Source organism: Anabrus simplex, chromosome 11, assembly GCF_040414725.1.
Source record: "Anabrus simplex isolate iqAnaSimp1 chromosome 11, ASM4041472v1, whole genome shotgun sequence".
Lineage (NCBI taxonomy): Eukaryota > Metazoa > Arthropoda > Insecta > Orthoptera > Tettigoniidae > Anabrus > Anabrus simplex.
In genome coordinates this window covers 12,338,658-12,365,888 of record NC_090275.1, presented here as the reverse complement: position 1 = coordinate 12,365,888, position 27,231 = coordinate 12,338,658, and the positions used below count along the sequence as shown (strand labels likewise).

Here is a 27,231-nt window from a genome sequence, read left to right as displayed (position 1 = left end):
TTAAACAGTTCTTTGATGCGTGTCAGGTTTTGTTTGTTGATTCTTTTTAGATAAGGAAGGAATGGCTGTGTTAAAGATGTTTATTTTATCTGTAATTTCATTTAAATTAGAATTAGGGTTGGCATATTGATCTAAAGTATTGATCTAAATTTCATTAATATTTTTTACATCTTTCTAATTTTATTAATTTTTCCTATCTTTTATATCAGCATTAGATGAAAATTCATTCCACCATTTTAATACAAAGAATATAAAAATTTTAACTTAATTCATATCTTCAAGTGCCTTTTCACTTTCATTTTTTAAAGTCATTAATCTCCATGGATACCTTCAACATTTTTTACATTGTTTTCTTTATACACAACTATATAGAATTTCCTTTCCACTGCAATAATATATTTGTTCAACTCACATTTTACTAAGACAATACTTTGCAAATATACTCAATTCTACATCTCATCAAGACTGTGAATTTTGAATTGTATCTATGTTCTTGAATACTACGAAGAATATTTTAAGACTTCTTCTTCACGTACGTATATTCCTACAGCTAAGTGAACTAATTTCTTACAACAAATGTGTTTTCAAAAAATTCTGTAAACAATTTTTCATAGTGTCAAACTTACATGTTTTAAGACCATCTTTAAAATAACTGTGTTTCAAATACTTTATTCTACACACAATATGGGTGAAGATGACCTTTAAATAGGTTGAAACTAGTCCCATTAAATGTTTATTTAATAAACAATATTTAATTTGTACTGAAAAGGTGGAATAAGTCACTTTTTTTTTTTTTTTTTGGTTTAATCAAAGTTCAATACAGACCCATAAAATGAAATTCATTTCTCCACCTAACGCATTCGATAGAGTAGATTACGGGAGAATACTCATACAAATGGATTAGACAAAAGAGTGACTGAATGGGTGGTTATAGAAAATAGCCCTTAGAGAATTAGAGTAGGTGAAGCACTATATGATCCTGTAATCATTAAGAGGAAAATTCCTCACAGCAGTATTATTGGACTTTTATGTTTTCTTATATGTATAAATGATATGAATAAAGAACTGGAATCAGAGATGAGGCTTTTTGGAGGTGGTTTTAAGTTGCAAGATCGGGAGCAACTGCAGAAACACCTTGATAATGGACAGCAGAGAATGGTAAATGGGATGAAAAGTTTCTCTCAGTTTTAATTGCTGCGTTGATGGGGTAAAAGTTCCTCATGAGGAACATTGTAAGTACTTAGGTGTTAATATAACGCAACATCTTCTTTCGAGTAATCAAATCATAAAAATTGGAATGTAAATAAAGGGTACAAATCTCTGCACATCGTTATGAGGGTATTTAGGGGTTGTAGTAAGAATGTAAAGGAGAGTCTCTGGTAAGACCTCAACTACAGTATGGTTCCAGCACATGGGCCCTCAGCAGGAATACTTGATTTCAGAACTTGAAAAAATCCACAGAAAAGCAGCTCGATTTGGTCTGAGCGATTCCAACAAAAGAGTTGTATTACTAAAGTGTTACAAACTTTAGGCTGGGAAGACAGGGGAGAAAGGAGATGAGCTGTCAGTGGAGAGATGGTGTGGAATGACATCAGAAGAAGAAAAAGGTAGGAAAGTAAGAAAGATCGTAATATGAAGATGAATGGAAATTCTAAGTTCCAATGGAGGGAATTACATATTTTTCCACCAATAAAGCATATAAAAAATCAGATAAAAAATTAGATGTATGGCTTTTCAGGCGTTTGCTCTATTAACCAGCGTTTCGTCTTAGGCCTGACACTAGATTCATCAGCCATACATCTCATTTTTGATCTGATATGAAGATGAAGCGACTGGCCTACATGCAGATCAGTAATGACCGATTTGAATTGATGTTGTGGTGCTAGTGTTGAACACTATATGTCAACATATTTTTGATATTAATTGATATTAAAATTGATATTGATATTGTTTTATTCAATACAGGATAGGACAAACAATGGCTTATGTTGGGTATGAATGTTACGGCATCATCATAAAATGGATAGGCGAAATTTTATGAAACGTGGTGTGGTATTTAAGTTAAGGAGAAGTAGTATCCTCACTTCAAATTTTTAAAAGAAATTCTGCAGGATATATGCATAAAATATAAAAAGTTTGATGCATCTTTTTAATGGTTGGTTTCATAGGAAAATTGCTCATGGCAACATTTATTTAGAATGAGAAAATTGGTGAACATAGTTTAATGAAAATCGCTATGTAAAGTTGGGGAAAAAGGCACTACAGTCTAGGCTGTAAATAATTTTATTTGTGCTGGATGAAGTGGTAGTTTAGGGGGAGGTGCCTAAAATTAATTTTTTAAATACCTATGTTAGTGGTCCTATTGAAAAGTACTACACAACCAAACGTTATAGAGAACACAATTTCAGATCATTAATGTCTATATGTCTTTTCACAAGAGTTTAATCCTGATGTAAACATGGTATGTCCACGCCTCCGCCAAAGAATGAGTTGTGATTCGCTTAACGTGTAGTACCTACTTCCACCCCGTCAACGTCTCGGGTTCAGACGTACAGGGCTGCGCATCGCATACGTCAACAGTGCGAAGATCTGAACTTCTGAATAAACGACTAAACCTGGATTCTGTTCACTTAGTTTATTGAACACATTCACAATGCACTGCATATGGTCACTTCTGAGTGGTTTTCCCCTTTTGTGCTTCGCTACATGCGATGGTCCTACCTCTTGCTCCATTTCACTCACTACTCTCAATACTGACACTGACTGCTGCTGCAAGATGCAACACCTTATATCCACGCTGTACAGCTTGGGACTTTCCCTCACTACGAGGAGACTTCCTGTATTACACCACGCCTTGTGCGTTCATTTCTCGTTATTTAATCACTATGTTATTTTTTTTTCAAGCATATTTATACACCGGTATACATGACAATCATATTTTAATTTCATTACTTACTCTTCCAAACTCTCTAAATGTAATAAACTAAAATAAAATAAAATTAATGCGACGTACTCCTCTTCTTCGAGCTCGCATACAGTCGAGTGAGTGCGACTGTTGCTTCTCCAATCAACTACGTGTATGCCCACGTGCAAAGGAAAGGTTTACATCAGGATTAAACTCTTGTGAAAAGCGCTATAATACAGTTATTTTTTGTTATTTTGCTTTACGTCGCACCGACACAGATAGGTCTTATGGCGACGTAAGACGGGAAAGGCCTAGGAATGGGAAGGAAGCGGCCATGGCCCTAATTAAGGTGTGAAAATGGGAAACCACGGAAAACCATCTTCAGGACTGCCGTGGGATTCGATCCCACTATCTCCTGGATGCGAATAATACAGTTTTACCGTACTGACTATGATAACAGAATTCATGAATTTAGACTGTCGTTGCCCAGTCCAAATCAATGCAAAGCATTGCTAACGTGGAAATGCTGTTCAATCATGTTAACTAGCGATGGTTTTTGTCACGACTGTCTTAAAGTGTAAAATCGCATCGTCATTGCGTATACTGATACCATTTACAAATTTTTTGTTCTACATGTTTTCCAATACAATGGAAAATAAGGAAATAGCAGGGGTGGTCCTATGAAATTTCACCAGGGTTGGTTGTATGAAATTTTCAGTCCAGGAGTCGAAAACTAACTCTATGGATATCAAATTGGTAACATTTTGAAGGTTTGGTACATCCGTCTGTACTTTTGAATATTAACCCCTTCAGTGGCACGCCCGAGAAATTCTCGGGTGGCGCACGCCTGCCCATAACGTCACCGCCCGAGAAATTCTCGTTTAGCTGCAGTGTTCATTTCGCGATCGCCCAGTAATTTCTCGGGTGCTCTAATCGCTTTGGAAAATGTTTTCAAGCATTCTCAACAAATGGCGGGAGGATTTCCAGCTGTATTCACGAAGCGTCTGGCCTAAAATATGCCTTATCTTTTCTACTTTACATATACAACCTCTGGCCAGCTGACGAGGTAAACAGAAATGGCGAGCGCGAAACGGAAGAGAAGTTTGTCTGAAGACAAAATAAGGAACTACATCAAAGATGAATCTCTAAGTGACATTAGTATTTCTGATAGTAGCTATAATGGTATTATTGATTCTTCAGATGATGACTTCAGTAATTGTAGTGAAAGTGAACAAGGTATTACGTCAGAAGCTAAGGTGATGGTAGATGTTGAATATACATTCGTTTGGAAAATGTGTAAGCCTGGGGATAGTGCGCGACCTAATATTATTCCATTTACGGCAAATCCTGGTGTAAGGATTATCAGAGGTGAGTGCGATTGACTGTTTTGAACTGATTGTAACAGATGAAATTGTAAATTTGACAGTGCCCGAAAAAATTCGTTGGCCCTATTCTAAAATTGCATTGAAAACCTTGTAAATAAATCTCCGCATGGAAGGGCACAGTTTTGGAAAAAATAAACTCTTACAAAATTTGGCAATTGATTGCGTTAGTGTTGCTGATGGGAATAATACAAAAGCATGAAATAAGAATGTATTGCTCACAGGACAGTATAGGTCCTACTCATAACACCAGTGTTTTATGATTTTTATGAAACTATATCACAGGCCTACTGTAAAAAAGTGTTAATAGAGTGTAAAGTAAGATTTTATTAACCTTGAATAATACATGAATGTGTTCCCTTAATAATTGTTACTCATTCCTTGCTTCCTAAAAATAAATAATTTCCTCCGAAAAGCCTCACTTTTCTGGCACAGGAGGTCTCCCAAAACCCGCCACCGAAGGGGTTAACCTAATATTTGGCTTTTGTATCGGAAGGAAGAGAGGAATGCAAAGGGCCAGAGAGAGTGAGTATGCCACGACAAGCTGCTACGTGCCTCAGGGGTCGAGAAAAATTAAATCCTGCCCATGCTAAGTGATTGTCCTGTTCAGCTAGTTAAAAAATAAACACCCTGTACTGCCATAGCAGGCAAGAAGAGTAAATTTTCAGTTTGTGCATTTAAATGCATATAAATTCTGTTTATCTTACAACTATTCACCAGCAATGCTGTTTTTGTTCATTACCTTTTATGATCATTAATTCATTAGTCTAACCAAAGTAACAGAGAGAACAGTGAATGCAGAAGGAAAAGTAAATGTAACTCTACCTGTGTTTCCTGCTTGTGTTCGACACTGTGCAAGTGGTTCAAGAACTCCTTGGCAGTGCGAGGGAACACGTTGCACACTCGACACCAGTGCATCTCGGGATCATAGTACACATAATTGTAGACAGGTTTGTCATCAGTTCCCCCGCCTGTGCTTTCTTCTTTCACCTGTCCCAAGGAGGTTTGTTCTACGGAAGATGTCTTGCTCTTACCCTCGCGGCGCGGGCTTTTATCCGAGTTGCTGTCCGACTTTGGTGGACTCTCGGATGGCGTCCTCGGTCTCTTCTGAAAAGTTTTAAGCAAATAAAATTACTACTTCAGAGTGTTGTGCTAAAACCATCTATAACAATATATCAATATTCAGTCAATATATAATGATGTAATAATTACCGAGAAGCATAAAAAAAATATTTTAAACTGGAAAGTACCACGCACAGGAAGTGAATGGAAGTCTTTCTCTCCACGGCGTTGAGCTGATAAAGCGATGACAACAACACCAGTTGACCTTGTCTTGTCCCAGGAGATGCAATTACTCATGACACCAAGATCATGAATTCAATGACTTCTGTCTTCATTCAATCACACTGATTTTATCTTTCATTGAAGTATACAACACAGAACTTATCTCCTCTTAATAATAACTTATGATAAATAACTTATAAAAGGTATATAACTTCATTAAATCTTAACATGTGATGAAAGAAGAACAACACATGCAGCCATACCTTTTTGTTGGATTTCCCTTCTTCCCTCTGGATTGCTTTCACTGCAATATCCTTCTCATCTCCAATTATTCCCGTTAACATGTCAATGACGTTGTTGATAGCTTTCAACTTGTTCTGAATTTCCAACTAAAAACACATGAAAATTAAAATATGTTAAAATTCACATTAACATTCAAACTTAATCTCTGGAACCTTTAAATAAGTAATGTTTATCTTACGACAGAATACTTATAAAAGACATTATCCATAAAAAAAATTAAATAATTTATTAAATATTACATCATACCAATGGCTGCTAGTTACTTTTCAGCAATTTCCTTTTCGTCTTACCATCCTAAATTTCTCTTATTCCAATACTGCCATCAACAGATAGTTAACGAATATAAGTAACAAGCAAGGAAAATTGGCAATTTCTTTAACTGAAGCATACAAGTGGTTGTAGGCTTTCCTAATACAAAATGAGACGTGGATCTCCTTCAAAACTTGTTTTCATTCCATTTTTCCAATTTTAAAGCACTTTACATGTTTTATAACTTTTTGGCATTTTATTGCTTTTTAGTTATTTAAAGTGAAACACATGCAAATCACTAGGCACAGTTAATGTCTTTGTCACTTCAGTGAAATAAAGGGGACATGAGACAATATGATATAAACTTCAAATTGAAGGGGGCGAATGTCACTGGTAAGACCCAATTAGAGTATGGTTCAAGTGTATGGGACAATCACCAGGATCACTTGATTTGAACGAGAATAGGAAAAAGATCAAAGGAAAGCAGCGTGATTTGTTCTTGGTGATTTCTGACAAAAGAGTATTACAGTAAAACCTCGTTAAGAGTTTCTGCAGGGGACAAGGACAAAGAAGGTGTTAAGCAAGAAAACGTACTACTGAATACACGAATAAAACCTATCCAACAGGGATACGGAAACAAAAGATACGATTTTTTCCGACATGACGGCATTTTACGTTGTGTATCCACGGGTACAATGACAACTATTATCAACAATTTCTAAAGATGAGAGGAGAATATTAAAAGGTGTGAAAAACACGAGAGAACAAATGTGAAAACATTTGCACGGGGGCCAATAAAAATATCAAAGTATTCAAAGTATTATTGCAGATCACTCTCTTTCTAAAAAAAATTGTTAGTAGAAGTCCTTTATTTTGGAGCAATGGCTTATTAAACGTTATTTTCTGGCCACACTCTTAAGACAACAATGAATTGGAGGTTACACTTGACCATGTGCGACTGCGACTTTGGCCGCCATTTTGAAATCAATAAAACCTCGATTCGACCAACTTGAAAGTGTGAGTTTCAACATTCGCGCTGCATTTGCATGCTTAAAGATGCGGGTGCCAGTCCAGTTTCTGATAGATTTTAATTTTGTCCTCATTAGTAAGGAATTTCACAACTTTTTCCAAATCCACGAATAGGCTGCCACAAGACAAATACGCACCTTGATAGTCATCTTCACATGATTATGTTCCTAATCCAGATGTAGGCTATCAGGCGACAAATATTCGCTACTGTTCACTGTACAACTCAACACAAAAACAATTTCTAATTTATGAATGGAATCTGAACAAGCACAAACAGGCTCACTGTGTTACTCAGTAATCTCGCTGTTAACCGGCAAGCAAAACTGAAACTTCCTGAGGCTAACGGCTCACTCTCTGAAGGTGCAACTTATCCTGTGAAGTTCAGGAATTCAAGCCCTTTTCCTGTTGTCACGCAACTGTAGCAACGGCTCTTTCTTACCCGAGTTGGAAATCACGTTCCTTTCACAAGGAATGACAGATAACATTTTTAGGGCTATGAAAAATGTGATCGTACTAAGCGGTAATAGCGAAGATCCGTGACGCGATAAGGGAAGTATTTTCATGTGTGTCTGTTAGGTCATCAGCCCAGAGGCTGGTTGGATCCTCAAATAGCACCAAAAAAGGCTATGCCGTTATAGGGAAATTGCAAAAACCAATGGCAGAACTCAAATGAGGCATACTAGGCAAAATGAGGAGTGAGGTAGTTTGCCATTGCTTTCTTCACTGGACCAGAAGGTGCTACTGCAGCACGATTGATCCTATGAGCAACATCTTTCATAATACTGGGACACTAGTTGTGTTCCAAATCTCATTCCTAATTTTCATATGTTTTCATATAGATTTAATACGATGAGAATCGGGACTTTGAATTTACGACATGCTAAGTGGGAAAACGTTTAATGCACAACGCACTAACGAGGTTTCACTGTATTAAGAAAATGTTGCAAACTTTATGCTGGAGTAAGGAGACGAACAGCTTGATTATGCAAAATGTTTTGAGTGGTCAGTGGAGAGATGGCAGAGGAATAAGCTTGAGTGGAGCTTCACAATATGCAGATAAAGTTGAAATTCAAGAGGACAGATTGGGGCAAGAACTTGTTTACAAGACAAGGAGTTAGGGATTGGAATAATTTACCAAGACGTTGATAAATTTCCAACTTCTCTGAAATCATTACAGAAAAGCCTAAGTACACAAGTGATAGGTGAGACTTATTTTGCAGTTCAAACCCTACTAACTGCATAATGTCCCATGCTATGCTGCAATCTTTCTGCAGAACCTTCATGATGCTCACCTCTGCTATCAACTGAGTAGCCCTTTTCAAATCAGTCATTCTTGCTTCATGTGGTAATATTTACAGAATTTGTGTTTTGACGTCTCGTTTTCTGCAGTGGTCTCTAATGGTCAAGATGCTGGAGGATATTGCACGCCCAAAAGACATTCAGTTTACTCTGCCATCTAGTAGGCCTGGAGTAAAACGGAACATAAAAATTGACGAGCAAGTTGCCAAATGGCCTCAAATTAAAATACCTGCATATGGTAGCTGAGGCCATACGATTACTATTAGTAGTTCAGTTTTCAGAAAACCAATAAGCGCTATCACGGCACAATTTGGCTTGATCATCAATGCGCACACCAACAGGTGTTGCAAAGAAACAAGGGCAAGATTGAAGAGTTACACACCCTGTCTGAATCTGCACACTGCTGAACTGCTAAGATGGCAAAAGAGCCCACATGCTTCACAACTGCCAGGTTTTTAGAAGCATCTCATAAAATACTGCAGTAGAAAAATAAAATGGAAGGAAAGGAAACAAACAGCCTTTGGTCGGTAACAATCTGAACATTAACTTACAGCTTAACACAAACGACACATATTTTTCTTTTTCCAACAATTAATGGTACAACAATTATATCAAAAGAAACATAAGCTAATATTTACAAAAAAGAAGAAGAATGAACAATTTTAAAACAATTACTTACCATGAATGAATTTCAACCGTTAGCTCTCTTACACCTTACTCCCATGCCTTCTGCTCAACTTTAAAGTATGTGTCCTATGTTACAATGCACAAAGAACAACAAACTTAAAAGCACAACAGGCTGAACTGTCCTATAACATCCAGAACATTGGACTGCACGGATATAAAGAGAGGATTTCTCTTAATATTAAAATATTCCTAATTACACATTCAAGCTGGAAGAGAATGTTGTCCTTGTCTGGTCAACATTCCATGGTTCATGTGCTATGATCAATTTCTCTTTTCATTTCTACTTTGATAACCAAGGTTCTGATTTTCCTTCTGAAATAATCAGGTATTGGCTCGAATATAAGACTATGTATTTATACTTCTATGTTTTTTATGTACTTCCAGTCAAATTGAAATTGAAGGTTTTATGGGAGACAAAAATAAAATAAAAAAATAAAATAAAATAAAATAATAATAATATATAGGCTGCAATAACGTTTGAAGTTAAAATCTAATGGAAGAAAGCAGAAAGATGAAGAAAAGTTTAAGAATGGAAGCACATAAAGAAAAGCATTTGCAGGAAAAGAGACACAAATTTTTCATGAAACTGATAAGTTTGTTACTGAATTTGTGCAGGTGAACGAAATGACACTTCACTGCATGACTGAAGATCTGAAGCTGGCAAGCAGAAACAAGCTCGAACTGCGATTGATGAGGAGAGATCCCATCCTCGTCATTTTGTGCTTTCCTATGTCCTCGCCACCTCTTCCCACACATGTCTTCATGTTTATCCTATTATGTGTTCCTATCTTACTATATATGTAACTTGATATGGCACTTGTTTGTTCCTTTCTGATACTTCAGGGACTTGCAAGAGAGCTTGAATATATTGTAATCTAAATTTTCAATATTTAAATTTTCTTGCAAGTACCTTCTAAAAATTTGTCTCGTACCCGGGCCAATACAGTACAAAGTTAACAGCGGAACCTTGAATTACTCTCAGCTGAAGGATTAGTGACATTAAGAAATGAAATAAAATGGATGTGGGATATTGCTCAGAAGTAATTCCACAAACATTACGTTCTGATCTCCTTTTTTTTTCTTTTCTTTTTTTTTTTTTTTTTTTGGTAGGCACATTATGAAAATGATCACGTTGTTAAACTAAAAACAAAAAACCTTTCCAGATCACAAAGACGTTAGAGACAATCGGTAAATTTCTGTCTGTATGTATACTTTTTATAAAACATACCCTGCACCAATCCCAGCATACACTGTGACAACCAGGACTTTAGACAAAGAGATAATAAAAGAACAGTTCGAGCTACTGAGATGACGTTCCTGAGAAAAATTACACGAAGAACCAGGCAAGACATAATCTGAAATGTTGAGATGTGAGAAAGAGTGACTCAAAAATAGGCTGGTTGCAATAAATTGAAGAATGTTTAGGAAGGAAATAAGAGATACAATAAAAAGGAAAACTGATGAAGAGAATGACCCAGAATGGGACAGAGACCACTGAAGGTAGAGAAATCAGCTTCAGTACAATTCAGCATACACTACTGCCCCCAAAGGCAATCTCGTACAGGGTTCTTTCTCATACCATCGGGTCACTTTCGGTGGTCAAGGGTGAATGTTGAGCACACGCACGCACGCACGCACGCACACACACACACACACACACACACACACACAACAGGTTGATCAATAGATTTCAGGACTGCTAGCCTACAAATAACTATCTTGTGTTTCTGTTTTAGTATTGAATATAAGCCTTCTTCAACATAACTTGGGACTCAGTTAAATAAAGACAAAGTACCTGAATACCTAATTTAGGCATTTCCTAATTCAAGGAACAATCAATGCAGGTTTAAAAATCATAACCTTGTGATCAAAGGCAACATATATACTGGAATGGTTATTCCGGGTTCCGCTGTATTATAAAAACACGTTTAGAAAACTTCTCAGAACATTTATACTTCCACCTATGACTTCTATCTTAAGTACAATTGTAGCACAACCAAATCCTTAGAAATTAATCCCAAATGAGCAAGTTCCTATCACATGGCATACAGCAGAATGATTCTTTAGAAAGTATTTCAATATTAATGGTGAGTTATAAGGTAACACTGTACTTAAACTGAAGCCGTCAACTATCCAATATCACCACAAAGCATAATTTTGTTTAAGGTTCTTTCCCTAAGCTGTAATAACAGAATAAGATCAGACACCACACATTATGACACTGCAAATGAGGCATCAATGTTAGAGAAGAAACATGCCACTTTAACCTTCAGTTTCCATGCTCACGCTTCAGATAAGGGGGTTGTTTCATAAATCATGGCAACTGTGTTATATCAGTCATCCAATGACACTACAGCACAGGAAATTCACAAGGCTGGGGCAAACTATTTTCAATGGGATCAGGGTAAAGTAGCTAACAGCAGTGGGGCCAATCGAAAGTTACGCACACAGAACGCAGTGATGTGGTACCGAACACAAACAGCATATGTTCCTAAAATAGTCCCTCAGGGCGTCAACAATGGGGGAAGCACTGAACACTATTGGCAGTGTTGATTGCATTAAAATGTACAAGGTCTACCGGCCACTGATAACCTGTCATGATAATTTTGTGCATCCCACGCAACAGCTCCTTCGGTTTTGGAATGAGATCAAAGCCACAGGGATTGAGATCTGGTGAATAGGGAGGGTGTTCTAAGACTTCCGAACCTCACCGCTGAACAAGTTCTTAGGGAGTTGCAGTGTGGGCTGTAGTGTTTTCATGGAGGAGTATGGCATTTTCGCTGAAGTGTACGACACGGATGGCCCTGCAGAAATGGATGTTAGGTCTCAGCATTGACGGTGTGGCCCTCAAGAACCCTCTGGCTGTCATACACCAAAGTGACGACAATCTGTATGGACAAAGAATCCGGTCACAACTAGTGACATTGTGGTGATGCCAGATGACACCATTCACCTGACTGAAAACTCAGTTTTGGTTTGTAAGCTTGTTCCCAGGTTTTGTAACTTTTCAATGATGCATTTAAAAATTTATAATGAAATCACTCCAGCTGGATATGGCAGGTCTCGTATCACTTCTGTTAACTTATGTGGGAGGACTGCAGCATCAGAGCATATGGGGGGCCATATGAAGACTTCTTGTTAGCAACCTCAAAATGTATTGAGTACGCAGAAGTTCTAGATATTTGTTTGTAGTTTAGTTCATTGATTATTGTTGTTGATTTGTAATAATGTATTTGTATGCCATACGCTAAATAAATAACTTATGTGGCAATCAGTTTGAGCACTTCTTGTATTCATAGCCCACCTGTAAGTTAAAATGTGGAACAATGTTGACCCAGATGTAGGTAGATAGGTGTGTGTGTGCGTGCGTGCGCGCGTGGGTAATTCATGCACTGTCAGAGTCCATCTTCTGTTAACCTTTTCACTGCTGAAATAAAATCTGTCTTGCAAAACCACCTGTGCAGACATATTTTGAATAATAATAATAATAATAATAATAATAATAATAATAATAATAATAATAATAATAATAATAATAATAATAATAATAACAACAACAACAACAATAATAATAATAATAATTAATAATAATAATAATAATAATAATGAAAGAGTACTGGAAATCCAAAAAGGATGACAAGTGTTAACTGTGGTCTTGAGAGGCCAAAGCAACATATTAAAATAATTAACAACAATTAAGTACTGGTAGTAATAAAAAATTGTTTAAAGGTAACATGAGGCATGAAGGGATTGATGTGGTGTCCATAACAACAATTCTTTACAGATTCCATGGCTGATATGGCGCAGTGTCGCATATGTTGTTATAACTTACAAGCGAATCAGGAGAGAATCATAACATAACCTTCGATCTATTGCAGACAGACAGTTGAGTTTGAATGCTTTACAATGTTAACTTTGCGAGTGCCGAATTTTTAGACTCGGACGTATGTTACGCTTGTAATGTTGTGGACAACGTAAAGGATAAGCACTGTGCGATAACGTTTATGGACATGGGACGTCCACTGCGTAGATAGTCCACAGCTGTTATGCGTCCACTTCAGAAGGCCATACCCAACGTTCAACAGTTCGATATGGAAGCAGCTTCTCATAGAGGTGCACAACACTGATGGGCATTTATGCCCCGCAGAACACAATTTTCTCACGAGACTGCTGTTCCATTTTACCTGCATCAGTTTTGCATCATGGTCGGATACACATGGACTTCTAACCAGCCATGCCCATTGATGCAACGTATCGGTGGCCTTTCACACCACGCGTCAGAGGGTTTCTGATGTAATACCATCCTTACTGTGCTGCCACATGTTCAGACTACTGTATACAGGGTATAACAAAACAAGTAGGCAAAACTTCAAGTACAGGATCCTCATATGTAGAGAAGAAAAGAAAGTTTATATTAACATGGAACCAGAAATGCTTGGTTGCTGAATTATAATTACTTTACAAGTAAGCAACAATATACTTGCTTGCAGGACCAGGTTCAGTAATGGTGCAGCCTGTCTGCATCTACTTACATGTGGTATTCCACATTATAAAAACATGTAACACATGTCTGGCATTTCTCCCCCCCCCCAGCAAACGAAGGTTCTGGAGTGTACAGTGATCCTACTTACAATTGAGCTCAAGGTCATGAATAAACCAATATTTCTTGAGCATTACAGAAAAATCCTCACTCCTCTGTTCATGCAGACATCCCAACCATCAGTACAGGAAGACTTCGCTCTTGTCACGCAACCCTGGAAACTGCGAGGACGACAACAGGTTTAATATTACTGACTGCTGGAGACAGATATGGCAGATTAATGATATGACAGAACAATTTAAGATGCAGTGCATATCGTCCAAGCTACCTGGTTTTGAATTGCCACGCAAGATCTGGTTGATTCTTAATCAAATAAGAACCAACACTGGCAGGTGTTCAGATTTAAGTATTTATTTATTTATTTTCTGCGCAAGTAGAAGAAAAGAACTTCTCCAAATAGTGACTGTGGCGCTGAAAAGCAGACTGTTCACCATGTAGTCCAGAAATGTCCTCTGAGAGCTTTTGCTGGCGATCCAACACAGTTCCAGGTTATGACGGAGGGATTAATAGACTGCATTTGTGGCCTGGATATTAGTTTGTAAGTTTATTATGAGATAATTGTAAATGTTAATTTTTTAGTGATGCAGCCATACGCTAAATCAATCTTGAGGATTGGCAACTTTTTCCAACATATGGCTTTTGATCTACTGTTTTTTATAAAATGCTATTTGTTCGGGGCGTCGACCCATGTGGATCTTTTGCCCCTACTGGCACCATATTGTATGAACCTGTGTGTAATGGAATGGCGGTAGTGTGGAATGTTGTGTGTGAGGAAAGGAAGATCTAAGACGCCATAAACACCCAGTCCCCAGGCCAGGGATATTAATCATTACAATCAAAAACCCCTGACCCTGCTAGGAAGAACCTGCGCGGCCGGACATGACTTACTGTTGTTTGGCTTAATGTATTCAGTTTTGGTCACTATTTCTGTCATAGCGGATCATGAAGAAAGGAGAGCGTCTTCGTCACTTCAATTAAATAAAGGGGAAAGGTTACGATATAAACTTCCAAATGTGAGTTTTATGTGAGGCAAAACATACCAATAACGTACAGGCTGAAACATAGTTCAGTGCTTCAGAATCTAATAAATGACGTTGGTAAAAAGACAAAGACCGAGCTCGATAGCTGCAGTCGCTTAAGTGTGGCCAGTATCCAGTATTCGGGAGATAGTAGGTTCGAACCCCACTGTCAGCAGCCCTGAAGATGGTTTTCCGTGGTTTCCCATTTTCACACCAGGCAAATGCTGGGGCTGTACCTAAATTAAGGCCACGGCCGCTTCCTTCCCACTCCTAGCCCTTCCCTGTCCCATCGTCGCCATAAGACCTATCTGTGTCGGTGCAAAAAAAAAAAAAAAAAAAATCCCAAATTTATCAGAATGAAGGCATCTGAGGTGTGAGTTAAAAGTCTGAGGCGATGCAAACAAATGATGTGGTGTTCGGGACAATATTTATAATACACTAGAAGTTTGCCACAGCGAGTATGGCATACAGTGAGAACTCTGTTGTAACGACAGTTTAAAAAAAAAAAATTTATGACCTCTGAAAATTCCTATATTGAACTGTGTAATATCCTTTGGTTACAACAAGAACCCTTTCCCTTGATTCATCTGTTATAATGAGCGATTTATTTTCTGTTATCAATATTTATAGACTCCAGCGTTTATAATGGATACAATCAATCATTTTTGTATCGATTTCGCACCATATGCACTAGTGAGCTCTCTTGTCTACACTTGGAGGTGCTGTCGAAGTCGATTAGTAATACCAATCGACTGCTGTAAACAAACGTTCAAGTTTGAAATGAAAGGAGAGAACATGTTTTTGGAATAAATGCGTAAATAACATTGCTCACTGAAGTTGTTAACTCGTTGGAAATAAAGGCTTAAGAAAGTGAGCACTGAATTTTAATACTAGAACTAACATTTAACAAGAATGTGTTACTTCTCAAGATACGACAGTGTGCATCACTGATTTCAGAGGTTAGTCTCATGTCTGGTTAAATTTCAAAATCGCTATTTCCACGTAAATTTATGGTGAAAAGGTTGTCATTACTCAGTGAGGCTTGAAACATGTACAGCTAAGTAAGGTTGGATTCTTTGAATAAGAAAACTGAAACATTTGCCACAGAAGCCTCTGGAGTGATACTATTCCAATTTTTTAAGAACGTAGTTGAACATTTACATTCACATATAATCGGAATTAGAAAATAACTGATGAGTAAGCTGCAGTATGCAAATCATCTGTGTAAACTTAACAAACTGACTGCTCTTTCATAAAGATTTTAATGTGCTTTTTCTTTCAAAAGAACAATTTCTAATTTTTACGAAAAATTGGATATAATGACAATCCGCTATACAGAGTACATTTTTCGCTGTTAGGATTTCTCGCTACAATGGACTTCTACAGCACTGCATTAGTACTGTACAATACCTACAACAGGATCACTCAGTTACAAGAGGGCTTGAATATGTTGTAATTTCATGTTCCTTGTAATCAGGGTTGTCTTATATGTGTAGCCATATTCGGGCCAATATGGCACTCTGAGAAGTTGCAATAACAATAGACTGCTTTGAAGTGCATGAGTAATGTTGTAAATAAGGGCAGATCTTCATACACTGTCTCTTCCTGTATTTATCTGGCTTTTCTCTTTAGTCCACACCAAAGAGTGTTGATGGGAAGCTGAAATGAGCTTATCACGGATTGATGAGAGACTGTTCTGCCTTATCCCACATGGACATTTTATTTACCCTACTCATGTTCTTATCCTGCTACACATACATGACTTGTACAACACAAACTTACTTTAATATGTTCATCAAAATGAATCGCCATATTGACTGAAGAAAAGCCAATGTTTTACCCTTAAAATTCCATTCTGAAAATTGGTCATCTCCTACGTACAATTTGATAATTAAAACAAATTATGATACATTTTAAAATAAACTCAAGGTCAATGAAATATGATTATTTTGTTCATGCTATTGTCATATATTTTTATGTCTTTGTGAAAGTTACTATTATGTTTGTTATTAAATTTATATGTTACCTGATGAGATATGGTAATGTACATTAACGGGATTCAGTAACTATTTTGCAGCCACACATCAAGAAGTACTGCACTGTTTTACCACCACAGTGAGATGAAACACCAAAACAAATTTGAAACTGTTACTGACAAAAGAGAACAAATAAAGTGACGGTAATCACTATTAATTTGTCTCTAATTTTTCTTCACTTTCAGTACAGAACTATACAACAAGTCAGCTATGAAGGAAATTCAGGGCAGTTCAGTTGAAATTCTACCAAGTGCAAGTCCTCGATGAAGTTATGAAAGGTAAACCGGTACCTGTAATTTATGATTTTCTTTGAGAATCCGCTTGCTGTCTCGAGAATTGTCCCTTAGTAGTTCTTCTTCTTGATTCTTGAGCAGGTTCAGTTCACGAGTAATGGAAACAGACTTTGCTACATATTCTTCACGCTGTTTGGCCAGGGTCTGCTTCTGCTGAATCAGTTCATTCTGAACAGCTATAGAAAAAAGAAAAAAGTCAGCAATAATTAACAATTGTGATAGAAACTAATTTCTAACATTTCCACAAAACTGAACAAAAATGCTTCCTTGTTTGACCTCAGAATTTTCTTTTTAAAAATCAATTTGCTTTACGTCACACCGACACAGACAGGTCTTATGGCGGCGATGCGACAGGAAAGGGCTAGGAATGGAAGGAAGCGGCCGTGGCATTAATTAAAGTGCAGCCCCCATTTGCCTGGCGTGAAAATGGGAAACCACGGAAAACCATCTTCTGGGTTGCCGACAGTGGGGTTCGAACCCACTATCTTCCAAATACTGGATACTGGCCACACTTAAGCGACTGCAGCTATTGAGCTCGGTAGGAAAAAAAAAAAAAAAAAAAACCCAACCCTCTCACCATTCACTACCATATCTCTGATTTCTGTTATGTCATTCTTATCCAAATGACTTTTTACAAACTGGAGTTGAAATAAAACTTTTTTTCTTTTTGAAGAAGGTAATTTTATCATTGTCATATTTAATAACAAAAGAAAGTACAAAAACTCATTTTTGGTGATATTTTGTATTCACTGTTCTCGAAATATTATTAACATTAGGCCTCTTCCATGATTCAAAGGCTTAAAGAGCCTGAATATTTTAACACTTGCATTTGATGAAATTTACTTTCTGAGAAATTAATTTTTGATATTATTCACATGTTTGTTAATTAATTTATTTATTTATTTATAAACAGAAAAGACAAAGGAATGTTAGGAATGTTTGTAGCTGATCGGTTTCATCTTCCAAACATTCCTCTGTTAAATGATTCCAACCAGAAGAAATTCTGTTAACATAACTGTGAATACATTAGTTGTGCAAAGGACATGTGTTGGATATTTTCTTTCTTTTCAGAATCCTTTCGTTTTCTCCATAGTGAATTCAGTTAAATACATTTTTCTGTTTTTGTGGGAAAAATTAATTTGGTTTATTCTAATTGTTTGTAAGGCAAACAGCATGCTCTGGCCAATAGCAGTATTAACCTCGCACTAACACATCAAGAGGTTTTCGGCAACTCAAGGATGGGAAAGAGGAAGTGGCCGTGGCCTTAATTAACCCCTCGTCTGTTGGGTGAGGCCCGCCATGACATTTTATCACCTACCGCTCGTCTGCCGTCTCTAAGCCGACAAATAACATGATGCTATACTGTACTGCCATCTTTTGGTTCAGCGTGGAACTTCGTAGAATCCAGATATAATTTGACAGTTAGTCAAAAATCTGTTATTTACATGGCAGTGTAGCCGTCCGCTCATGCACACGAAAGCTCGAGCGATAATAAACAAACATGGTAGCCATGTGCTCCTCTAGTCATGTACATACCTCCCACTTTTGAAAAGGGCTATCAGTAAAACTATCACGCGACAAAAAATCTAAACGATTTTCGACATACCCCGGCTTGACAAAAATAATAATTCATGCATTAAACAGGATACTTCAATGTAATCATACCTACTTAAATCATAGGCCAATGATTTGTAGATGTACATAACAATCAAGAAGAAATCCATGTTAAACAGCAGGAGGCGTGGAGCATACTTAACAGGACTTCCTTGATAAGTTAAACAGATATGCAATAATTGAAAAAGGCTTTATACAATAAAACTAGTTTAACGTAACACAGCGAAGAAATAATGTAATATACACTGCAAATCACATTTTATTTCGACTTTAAAGTCATAGTTGTGGCCTTTTTAGCTTCCAGCAAAAAGTCTTGAAAAAAATGTTTTGTCATAATAGGGACCAGAATTCCTGGTCTTCAAAATAGAAATAGACTCAAGAGATTCATTGGACAAGGATAATCTGAACTCTGTTCTAGTTTTCTTCACAAGACTGAAAACACATTCACATTCTGCATTGCTGTGGGGTATGGTGAGAATAGAGAGCATTGCTCTAGAAATTAGGTTATACTTAAGAAGTTCATCGGCCCCACAAATTCTTGATATTTGAGCCCAAATGGAATCAATTGCAGCATCTTGATTTGCAGCCAAAGTGTCATCTACCTGAAGATCTGTGAACTGCGTCTGAAGCTCATTCACCATCTCATCTGTTGTTTCATTCTCTTCCTTGCATAACATGATAGGAAACTTTTCCAAGGAAAAAACTAATGGAAGAAAACTGTGCACCTTCAATTTTGTCCAACCTAGCAACTTGAGCTTTAACATATCATCCTTGAGTGGAAACTTGCTGATGATGTAGTCACAGGAAGTACAAAAGTAGTTTCTCACTGATGAAAAAAAAAAGGGTTTTATCTGTATCCTAGAGATCATTTACTATGTTCGAAGTATGAATGCCAATAACTAACTCCTCATCACTTCTTTGATTTTGAATCAAGTTGTACTCAACTTCAATCAATGAGGAGCTTTTGGCAATTTTGGGTTTAAACTTGGTGAACAACTGCCTTAGCAAATCCATTAGAAGTTCTAATAAAAAAGTGAACTTGTGGGGAAGAAGTCTGAAGGGCAACAATGAATTTCTCAAATACAGGAATAGTCACATGAAGGAAAGTGCAAAAGGCCTTGTTCAAGTTTGAGGACAGGAACAACAATTTTTCCTCACAATTTGTAACAAAAGTCTTACATTTTAGGACAGGTTTGTCACATTTGGAAGAATATGCTATTCTATGCATGTGTAGTAGCAGAATCAAGAATTCTCTTCTTCTGATACACTTTGGACCCACTTTGTTCAACTCTAGGTATTCTGAAAGATGTCAAGTTGTGGAAATGTTTTGAGTACATATCACTTCTTCCTTGAAGAAAGAAAGAAGCGGATCCCACTGGTCCAGTAGTCTGTCCAGACATCTGCCTAAAGAAAACCACCTAGTAATACATACTTCAGAATTTCCTTTGCCTGTTTATTGTGCAAGTTCTGAGATTTCTGAAGGTGTTCTTTTCCTTTGACACTCTTCTGTAAGAAATGAAATATATCAACAAGGATCTCATCCACTTTAAGTGGTAATCTTCCAGCACATTTTTCAGCTGCTAGATTAATCTGCAACCTATGATGGCAATACCTGGTTGAACTTCCTTCAGAATTGCTGAAATCCCATTTTTGTGTCCTATCATAACAGGAGCATTGTCAGAGCAGAAAGCCTCATAGCTTTCAATTGGTATGTTATGAGAATTGAGCTGTGATAACATCAGGTTACCTATGTTTCACCCTGTTGAGTCCCCGTCTAACGCTGGTATGGATAGCACAGTGCTCACTACATTTTTCCGCAGAATATCATAGAATGTAACAATAGGATACAACTTGGCATTCGTATTATTGCTTTCATTATGTTTTCATTTGTTTCCGGTTTTGCGCTTTTTACTATATTTTTTCTCTTCACAATTGTTTTTTTCATGTCAACTGTTCCAAAAATTCTACAGGATCACAATTACTTATTCAATTATATTGAATTATATTATATGTATCTATATATACTTACATTCTCGCAACAGAAGCAAATACTGGATCATTAAGCTATTCTTCATTTTACGTTGGCGTTTGAAACCACAGTGCCTGATGTTGAATATATCGCGCTGATCACCGGGAGCTGGCAAGTTACTTCAATTGATCTACTCATCTTCAACTTCAGCACGAATACGGATCTTCATATGTGTTCGATTGTGTTATGACTTTGTGCCTGACAGTGTATACAAGCTAGCTCATTTAACCGCTCTCCGCTTTTCATAAACATTATAAGACTTTGCCTTACACTGCGTGTGCCATACTGCTGTTCAGAAAATTACGCACTGTTTCTTAAGTGACTTACATTTTACTTCTTCTGAATTTTACAGTGTCTACCCCCATCATTTTTATATCTCCTCTTCTACTGATCCGGAGTGAACTTGATCTTTTATTTTCTTTTTCCTATGCATTGTTTTTCAAGTTTTAATCGGCTGATGATGACCTGGACTAGGGTCGAAACCGGTACCACTTCTACTTATTATTAAATAAGAATGTAATCACTGCATTTCTTATTCTTTTGTATTGAATAGGTTGAACCTCTTTATTTATTATTTCAATTTTAACCGATCATGACCCTTCGAACTGAAGGCCAACATGTGCTATATACGCAATGAAAATAAAAAGCATGATTTTTACGCTGTTTCATTTAACTTTTCCTTACATCTCGTAGTAATTGGAAACCCTTCGAAGTCAGTTCTCTCATTGCAAATTAATGATATACGTGGATATTACAGCGATAACCTGTAGTTTGGTAAAGATTCCGTAGACCTTTCGCGAATGATAGGTTAGAGATCCAACATGACACATCTCAGACGATGTCACAGAGGTTAGAAATTCAACAGGGTGCGCCTCGGACACACAGCGGGCTAAGCGATGCTGCCAACTTAGGAATTAGATTCAAGACCAGGCTAGTGAAAAGATTATTGGTCTGGCTTGGTTAGGTCCGGGTTGTAACAAGGAAGCTGAGCAGGGGGCAACAAAGTGGTCAACAGGCCCTTAGCATCCCACATACATCACAAGGTACGACGCAATTAATAACCCTGTGACTAATTAAAATGTACCTGGCGCACGCCGTAACTATTTTAAAGTGCATGATTTTCCTCATTTTCAACGATGCTGGCAGCCCTAGCAACAAAGAAAATAGTGGCAAATTTCTGTTTTACAGTGCCTCTGTTGTAATTCTTGTAAATAAGAATACTTCTAGGAGCCGGTTAGTGAGTCGAGGAGAAGCGTTGGCGCCAGAAGGCTCGTAGAGAGGTTGCGCGTGAATACTTGCGCACAGCACTCCAGCCTACGAGATCCTTGCTCAAGACTAACAACTCGTATTTTTTTTTTTTTGCTATTTTCTTTACGTCCCACTAACTACTTTTACGGTCTTCGGAGACACCGAGGTGCCGGAATTTAGTCCCACAGGAGTTCTTTTACGTGCCAGTAAATCTACCGACACGAGGCTGTCGTATTTGAGCACCTTCAAATACCACCGGACTGAGCCAGGATCGAACCTGCCAAGTTGGGGTTAGAAGGCCAGCGTCTTAACCGTCTGAGCCACTCAGCCCGGCAACTCGCAATTGCTTGTACATTCTCGCATAACAGGTTGTCGACTTGCCGCTATTATATGCTAGAGTATTCAGCTTTCCTGTTAAATTAAAAAAATGTTTGCATATATTTTTCTTAAGATGTACAATATTATAGGGAAGGATCCACCTTTCAATACTATGTAGTAAAAAGACCAGGCTATGTAGTAAAAAGTATTGAAAGGTGGATCCTTCCCTATAATATTGTACATCTTATTTTCTCTATTCAATACGGAACAATCATGAAGTTTTTAACTTTAAATTATATTTTTCTTACGTATGATCGATCCATACGGGAAAATTGTCGCTGAGGACAAATATATTTTTTTGACGATCAATGCGATAAAGCGATAGTTCGAGGAACGATAGATAAGGGAAAATAGTTCCGGGAATGATACATCGAGGTTCCACTGTATAAAGAAGGCTGTACACACATGGAGAACAATTACTTCTGGACATCCTTGGGCGAAGCTGTGAAATCGATCCTGGACGAGGAACGGCTTTTCACCGGAGGCAACCTTAATGGCCATGTTGGTAGTGTAAACAATGGAATGGGAAGAGTTCTAGGAAGACGCGGCATGGGGCACTGAAGTGTAGCTGGTGAGGACATCTTGGACTTCGTTATGGCTTGTGATACGGCAGTTATAAACACTTTCCTTGAGAAAACATTAAACCACTGGATCACAACTTGATTATCTGCTGTGTTGGAGAAGAGATCTGGCCGAGATAAGTCTTCCCTGGAGAGGCTGTAGCAACACATCGACTGATATCCTTTTATGCTGAAATCAGGAGTAAGACCTAAAACTGGGATAACTGAAATGAAGAGGTGGAGATTGAAGAATGGCTGTCGTAAGAGCTTTGTGGATGCAGTGCAACCATTTATTCTGTGTGCCCTACAGCAAGAACAGGCTGCAGACTGAATCAGGGATGTGAGGGAGAAAGTGCTCAGAAGACCATCAGGCAAGGTGGAAGTGGTGGCAACCTGAATTGCAGGAGGTCAAAGCCAAGAAAGAGGCATAGGATGCATTTAGAAATTTAAATAGCCCGTGTGATGGCCATGATCATTAATGCCTCAATTCTATATGTTCTGATAACGTCGTTAGTCAGTTTGAGCCTGGATGGTCGAAAAAATATTCCCCATCAGAATGTTGGCCGGCAGGTGGTATACAATTTCTAATCAATACATTGCAGGCAAAAAGCCTGGATTCAATTCCAAACCCCTGTAGATGGTGATTCGTCCATGAGATGGAGCAGATCCCTTGGTGCTATTCCTCCTATTTCGTTAACTCCTCCCATGAGGATGCCAGGAATGGCATCTTGTTGTAAAAGCTCCCTAGGAAGATTCATCTTGCCTCATTCCAAACGCTGCAGAGAAAAGGGACAACTCTCTTTGTCCTCTATGGTAACATTCCAGCAGCTGATGCAAGGCAAAAGTGGCATTTGTTGTTCCTTGTCCAGGCATGTTGGCTGATCAACTTTATCCCTCTCTAGTTATTATATGAGACCACATACCCTTATTTTTATGGATGGGAACTAGCACACTCCTCCTCCATTAATCTGGCATCAGCTGTCTTTGTCAACTTTCTGAATAATTCTTCGTGGAAAAGCATTCCTTCATTGTCTAAGATTTTTCACACTTCAAACATTGATATCGGAATCAAAAAGATGTTTTTGAAGACTTTCGTGTGGAGCATGGCATTGTATGGAAGTGAAACATGGACGATAACTAGCTCAGAAAGAAAGAGAATAGAAGCTTCTGAAATGTGGTGTTACAGAAGAATGCTGAAGGTGAGATGAATAGACCGAATCACGAATGAAGAGATACTGAATCGAATTGGTGAGAGGAGATCGATTTGGTAAATTTGACGAGAAGAAGAGATAGAATGATAGGACACATCTTAAGACACCCAGGACTTGTTCAGTTGGTTTTTGAAAGAAGTGTAGGTGGTAAGAACGGTAGGGGTAGACCAAGGTATGAATATGACAAACAGATTAGAGCAGATGTAGGATGCAATAGTTACGTAGAAAGGAAAAGGTTAGCACAGGATAGGGTGGCATGGAGAGCTGCATCAAACCAGTCTATGGACTGATGACTCAAACACAACATGGGTATATTGTCAGCGCAGTTGTGTTCCTATTATTTCTGGTCCGTATGTGTCCAGCCTGCTAACTAATTGCCCCTTCTTAGGGCCACAAACACATTCATACACACACAATTTGCATGAAAATGGAATCTTCGCCCCGGAATTGAACCTCCCACCTCACACATAACCCCTTTCTGCCGCGCCTTTAACAACTATGCTCGGGTTCCTTACAGCACACTATGCAGCTTACAGCACGTATTAGGTTTACTGCGGTTACAACATCAATTTAGTGTCCGCCGGCATGTCAGGTTCATATGACCTAGAAGACACATACATGCCTTCCAGTGTATAATACGAGTATAATATTACGGTGCCCTATCATGGTGAGGCGATAAATGCCAACATATCCGGTTGTGTTGTCTGAGCCTACCGACAGGGCAGATGTTTTCAGGGCGGAGTTAATATTGCGGGTTGCATTAAAACTACATTGGAAGGGGCGAATGAATCACACGGTATAGAGCGGTTGTCTTGTGAGCTTGTAGGTCCCCCTGTGGGTGGGGGCGGTAGAATAACACCCACGGTATCCCCTGCCTGTCGTAAGAGGCGACTAAAAGGAGCCCCAGGGGCTCTGAACTTTGGAGTGTGGGTTGGCGACCACGCCTTAGCTGAGTCCTGGCATTCCTTCCACTTACTTGTGCCAGGCTCCTCACTTTCATCTATCCTATCCGACCTCCCTTGGTCAAATCTTGTTCTTTTCCAACCCCGACGCTATTAGGTTTGCGAGGGCTAGGGAGTCTTTCATTTCAAGCCCTTCGTGGCCCTTGTCTTCCTTTGGCCGATATCTTCATTTTTCGAAGTGTCGGACCCCTTCCATTTTTCTCTCTGATTAGTGTTATATAGAGGATGGTTGCCCAGTTGTACTTCCTCTTAAAACAATAATCACCACCACCTGAGCTTGTAGGTTAGTCTCGAAGGAGCGTTTTTTGCCAGGCAGAGAACTTTTTTAACGATACAGGGCCTTTACTTTTTCTACTGTAGCTAGGTTATCCTATGATAGGTGTTCCCAGATAATATCCAAAGCTTATGTCATGACGGGGTCTTTTTGTACATAGACATTTCTCTCTTGGCAGCATGTAAGTTATTAGGAACGCTCTGCCATCTGTGGAATATATTTGGAAGCTGGGAAAGTTTGGAGAATCAAAGAGTATCCGGCTGGGAACTGTACTCTTCCGTGACCAGAGGAAGTGTATACTCTCTGGCTTGACAGGTAGTAATCGAACATGGCTGCATGCAATGACATCACTAAGGATGAAAATCACATATCAGAATATTAATGAAAGTGTCAGTCGCTTAACAACCTGCTAAGTACAGAATGTATTGCAGGTCAGGGTTAGCTTTCCCCTTCAATTACTGGAGTGATCATTGAATGATTTTATTTTATGATTACTCGAAGTTGACAGAACTTAGTGACCCATCAATGTCTCATGATTCACTGACAAGTAATTCCGGAGAGAATGAAACAAAAATGAAGCAAATCGGTCCAGTAGAACGGACAGATGAATTTCCCAAATCTGCTTTTAGCAAACTCTTTTAATATATAGATTAATGAAACATAAAGCCTTAGGAATACATATTCTGCCATTAAATCGTTTAGTCAGTCATCACCAACAGACAATTCAGATTCATCATAACTTATTTCTTTGTCACAATCTTTGTACAGAGCATCGTCTTCTGTGCTTTGAAGTGCATTCGAGATCGAACAACCGACAACTTTTCATGTAATGTTTGGAGACAATGCTAAAAGGCTAAAATTTCAAAAGAATTGTTAGCAGAGCTTTTGCAGCAATAGCATCCATGAGCAGAATGCTTAGCATTTTCTTCAGTAGAAGAACCTCAACAGAATATCCACAACTCCTATGAAATGTAGATTTGCTGGCAATATATAGTATACTCCATGGCTCAGGCAGCAGCGCGCCGGTCTCTCATCGCTGGATTCCGTGGTTCAAATCCCGGTTGCTCCATGTGAGATTTGTGCTGGACAAAGCAGAGGTGGTATAGTTTTTTCTCTGGGTACTCTGGTTTTCCCTGTCATCGTTCATTCCAGTAATACTCTCCAATATCATTTCATCTGTCAGTCATTAATCATCATCCAAGAGGAGTTTGACAGGCTTCGGCAACCGGCACAATTCGTATCCTTGCCGAGAGATGGTGGCTTCATTAATTTTATTCCTGACCCCTCTGAATAACTGGAGACTGGAAACTGGCTGTAGAATTTTTTATATTGTATACTGCAGGAAACCAATAACCCAGCAATTCTCTTATTGATTTTATTGTTCTCTGGACGCCAAGATGGTTTGATGCAACTTAGAACAAATATCCCTAGTAGGTACATTCATTAGTCTAGGTGGTAAAAGTACTGTTTGATGTTGTATAGGCTTTTGGGCTTATGTCGTGTCAAGATAATAAGGTGAAATTCTTTACGTTTCGAACAGGGACTGTGTCCTGTGTCCTCAGAACAAATCTCGATTGTCCACGAGAAAGGCTTCCTAAACAATGATTCTTTAAAATTTATACGTTATAATAGAAGTGGAAATGGTACGTTCATTCGCCACCAGATGGCTCCCAGGACATGGCACAATGCTAGCGTTCGAACTGGAAACTGACCGAACCATCAGACTAAGCGGTTCACATAAGGTGTGTACGTAACATATGAACTTGACCGGTGTATGATATAGGCACAAGCCTGGAATGAGACATCTGGCGCCAAGGAACGTACCAATTTGGAAAAAACTGAGACAAAATAACCATAGTGAAAGGACAG

The 27,231-nt window shown here is 38.2% G+C and overlaps 1 protein-coding gene across 2 annotated transcripts in view; it reads right to left on the bottom strand.

Annotated features, from left to right (window-relative positions):
* The window catches only part of LOC136883457 (zinc finger matrin-type protein CG9776), a 135,527-nt gene that overhangs the window by 50,659 nt on the left and 57,637 nt on the right, over positions 1-27,231 (bottom strand). For both annotated transcript variants that reach the window (XM_067155768.2, XM_067155769.2), the window contains 3 exons: positions 17,084-17,262; positions 5,835-5,960; positions 5,113-5,394 (listed from right to left, as the gene is read on the bottom strand). In XM_067155768.2, coding sequence (XP_067011869.2) covers positions 5,113-5,394; positions 5,835-5,960; positions 17,084-17,262 — 587 coding nt within the window. The remainder of the gene's footprint in view (positions 1-5,112; positions 5,395-5,834; positions 5,961-17,083; positions 17,263-27,231) is intronic.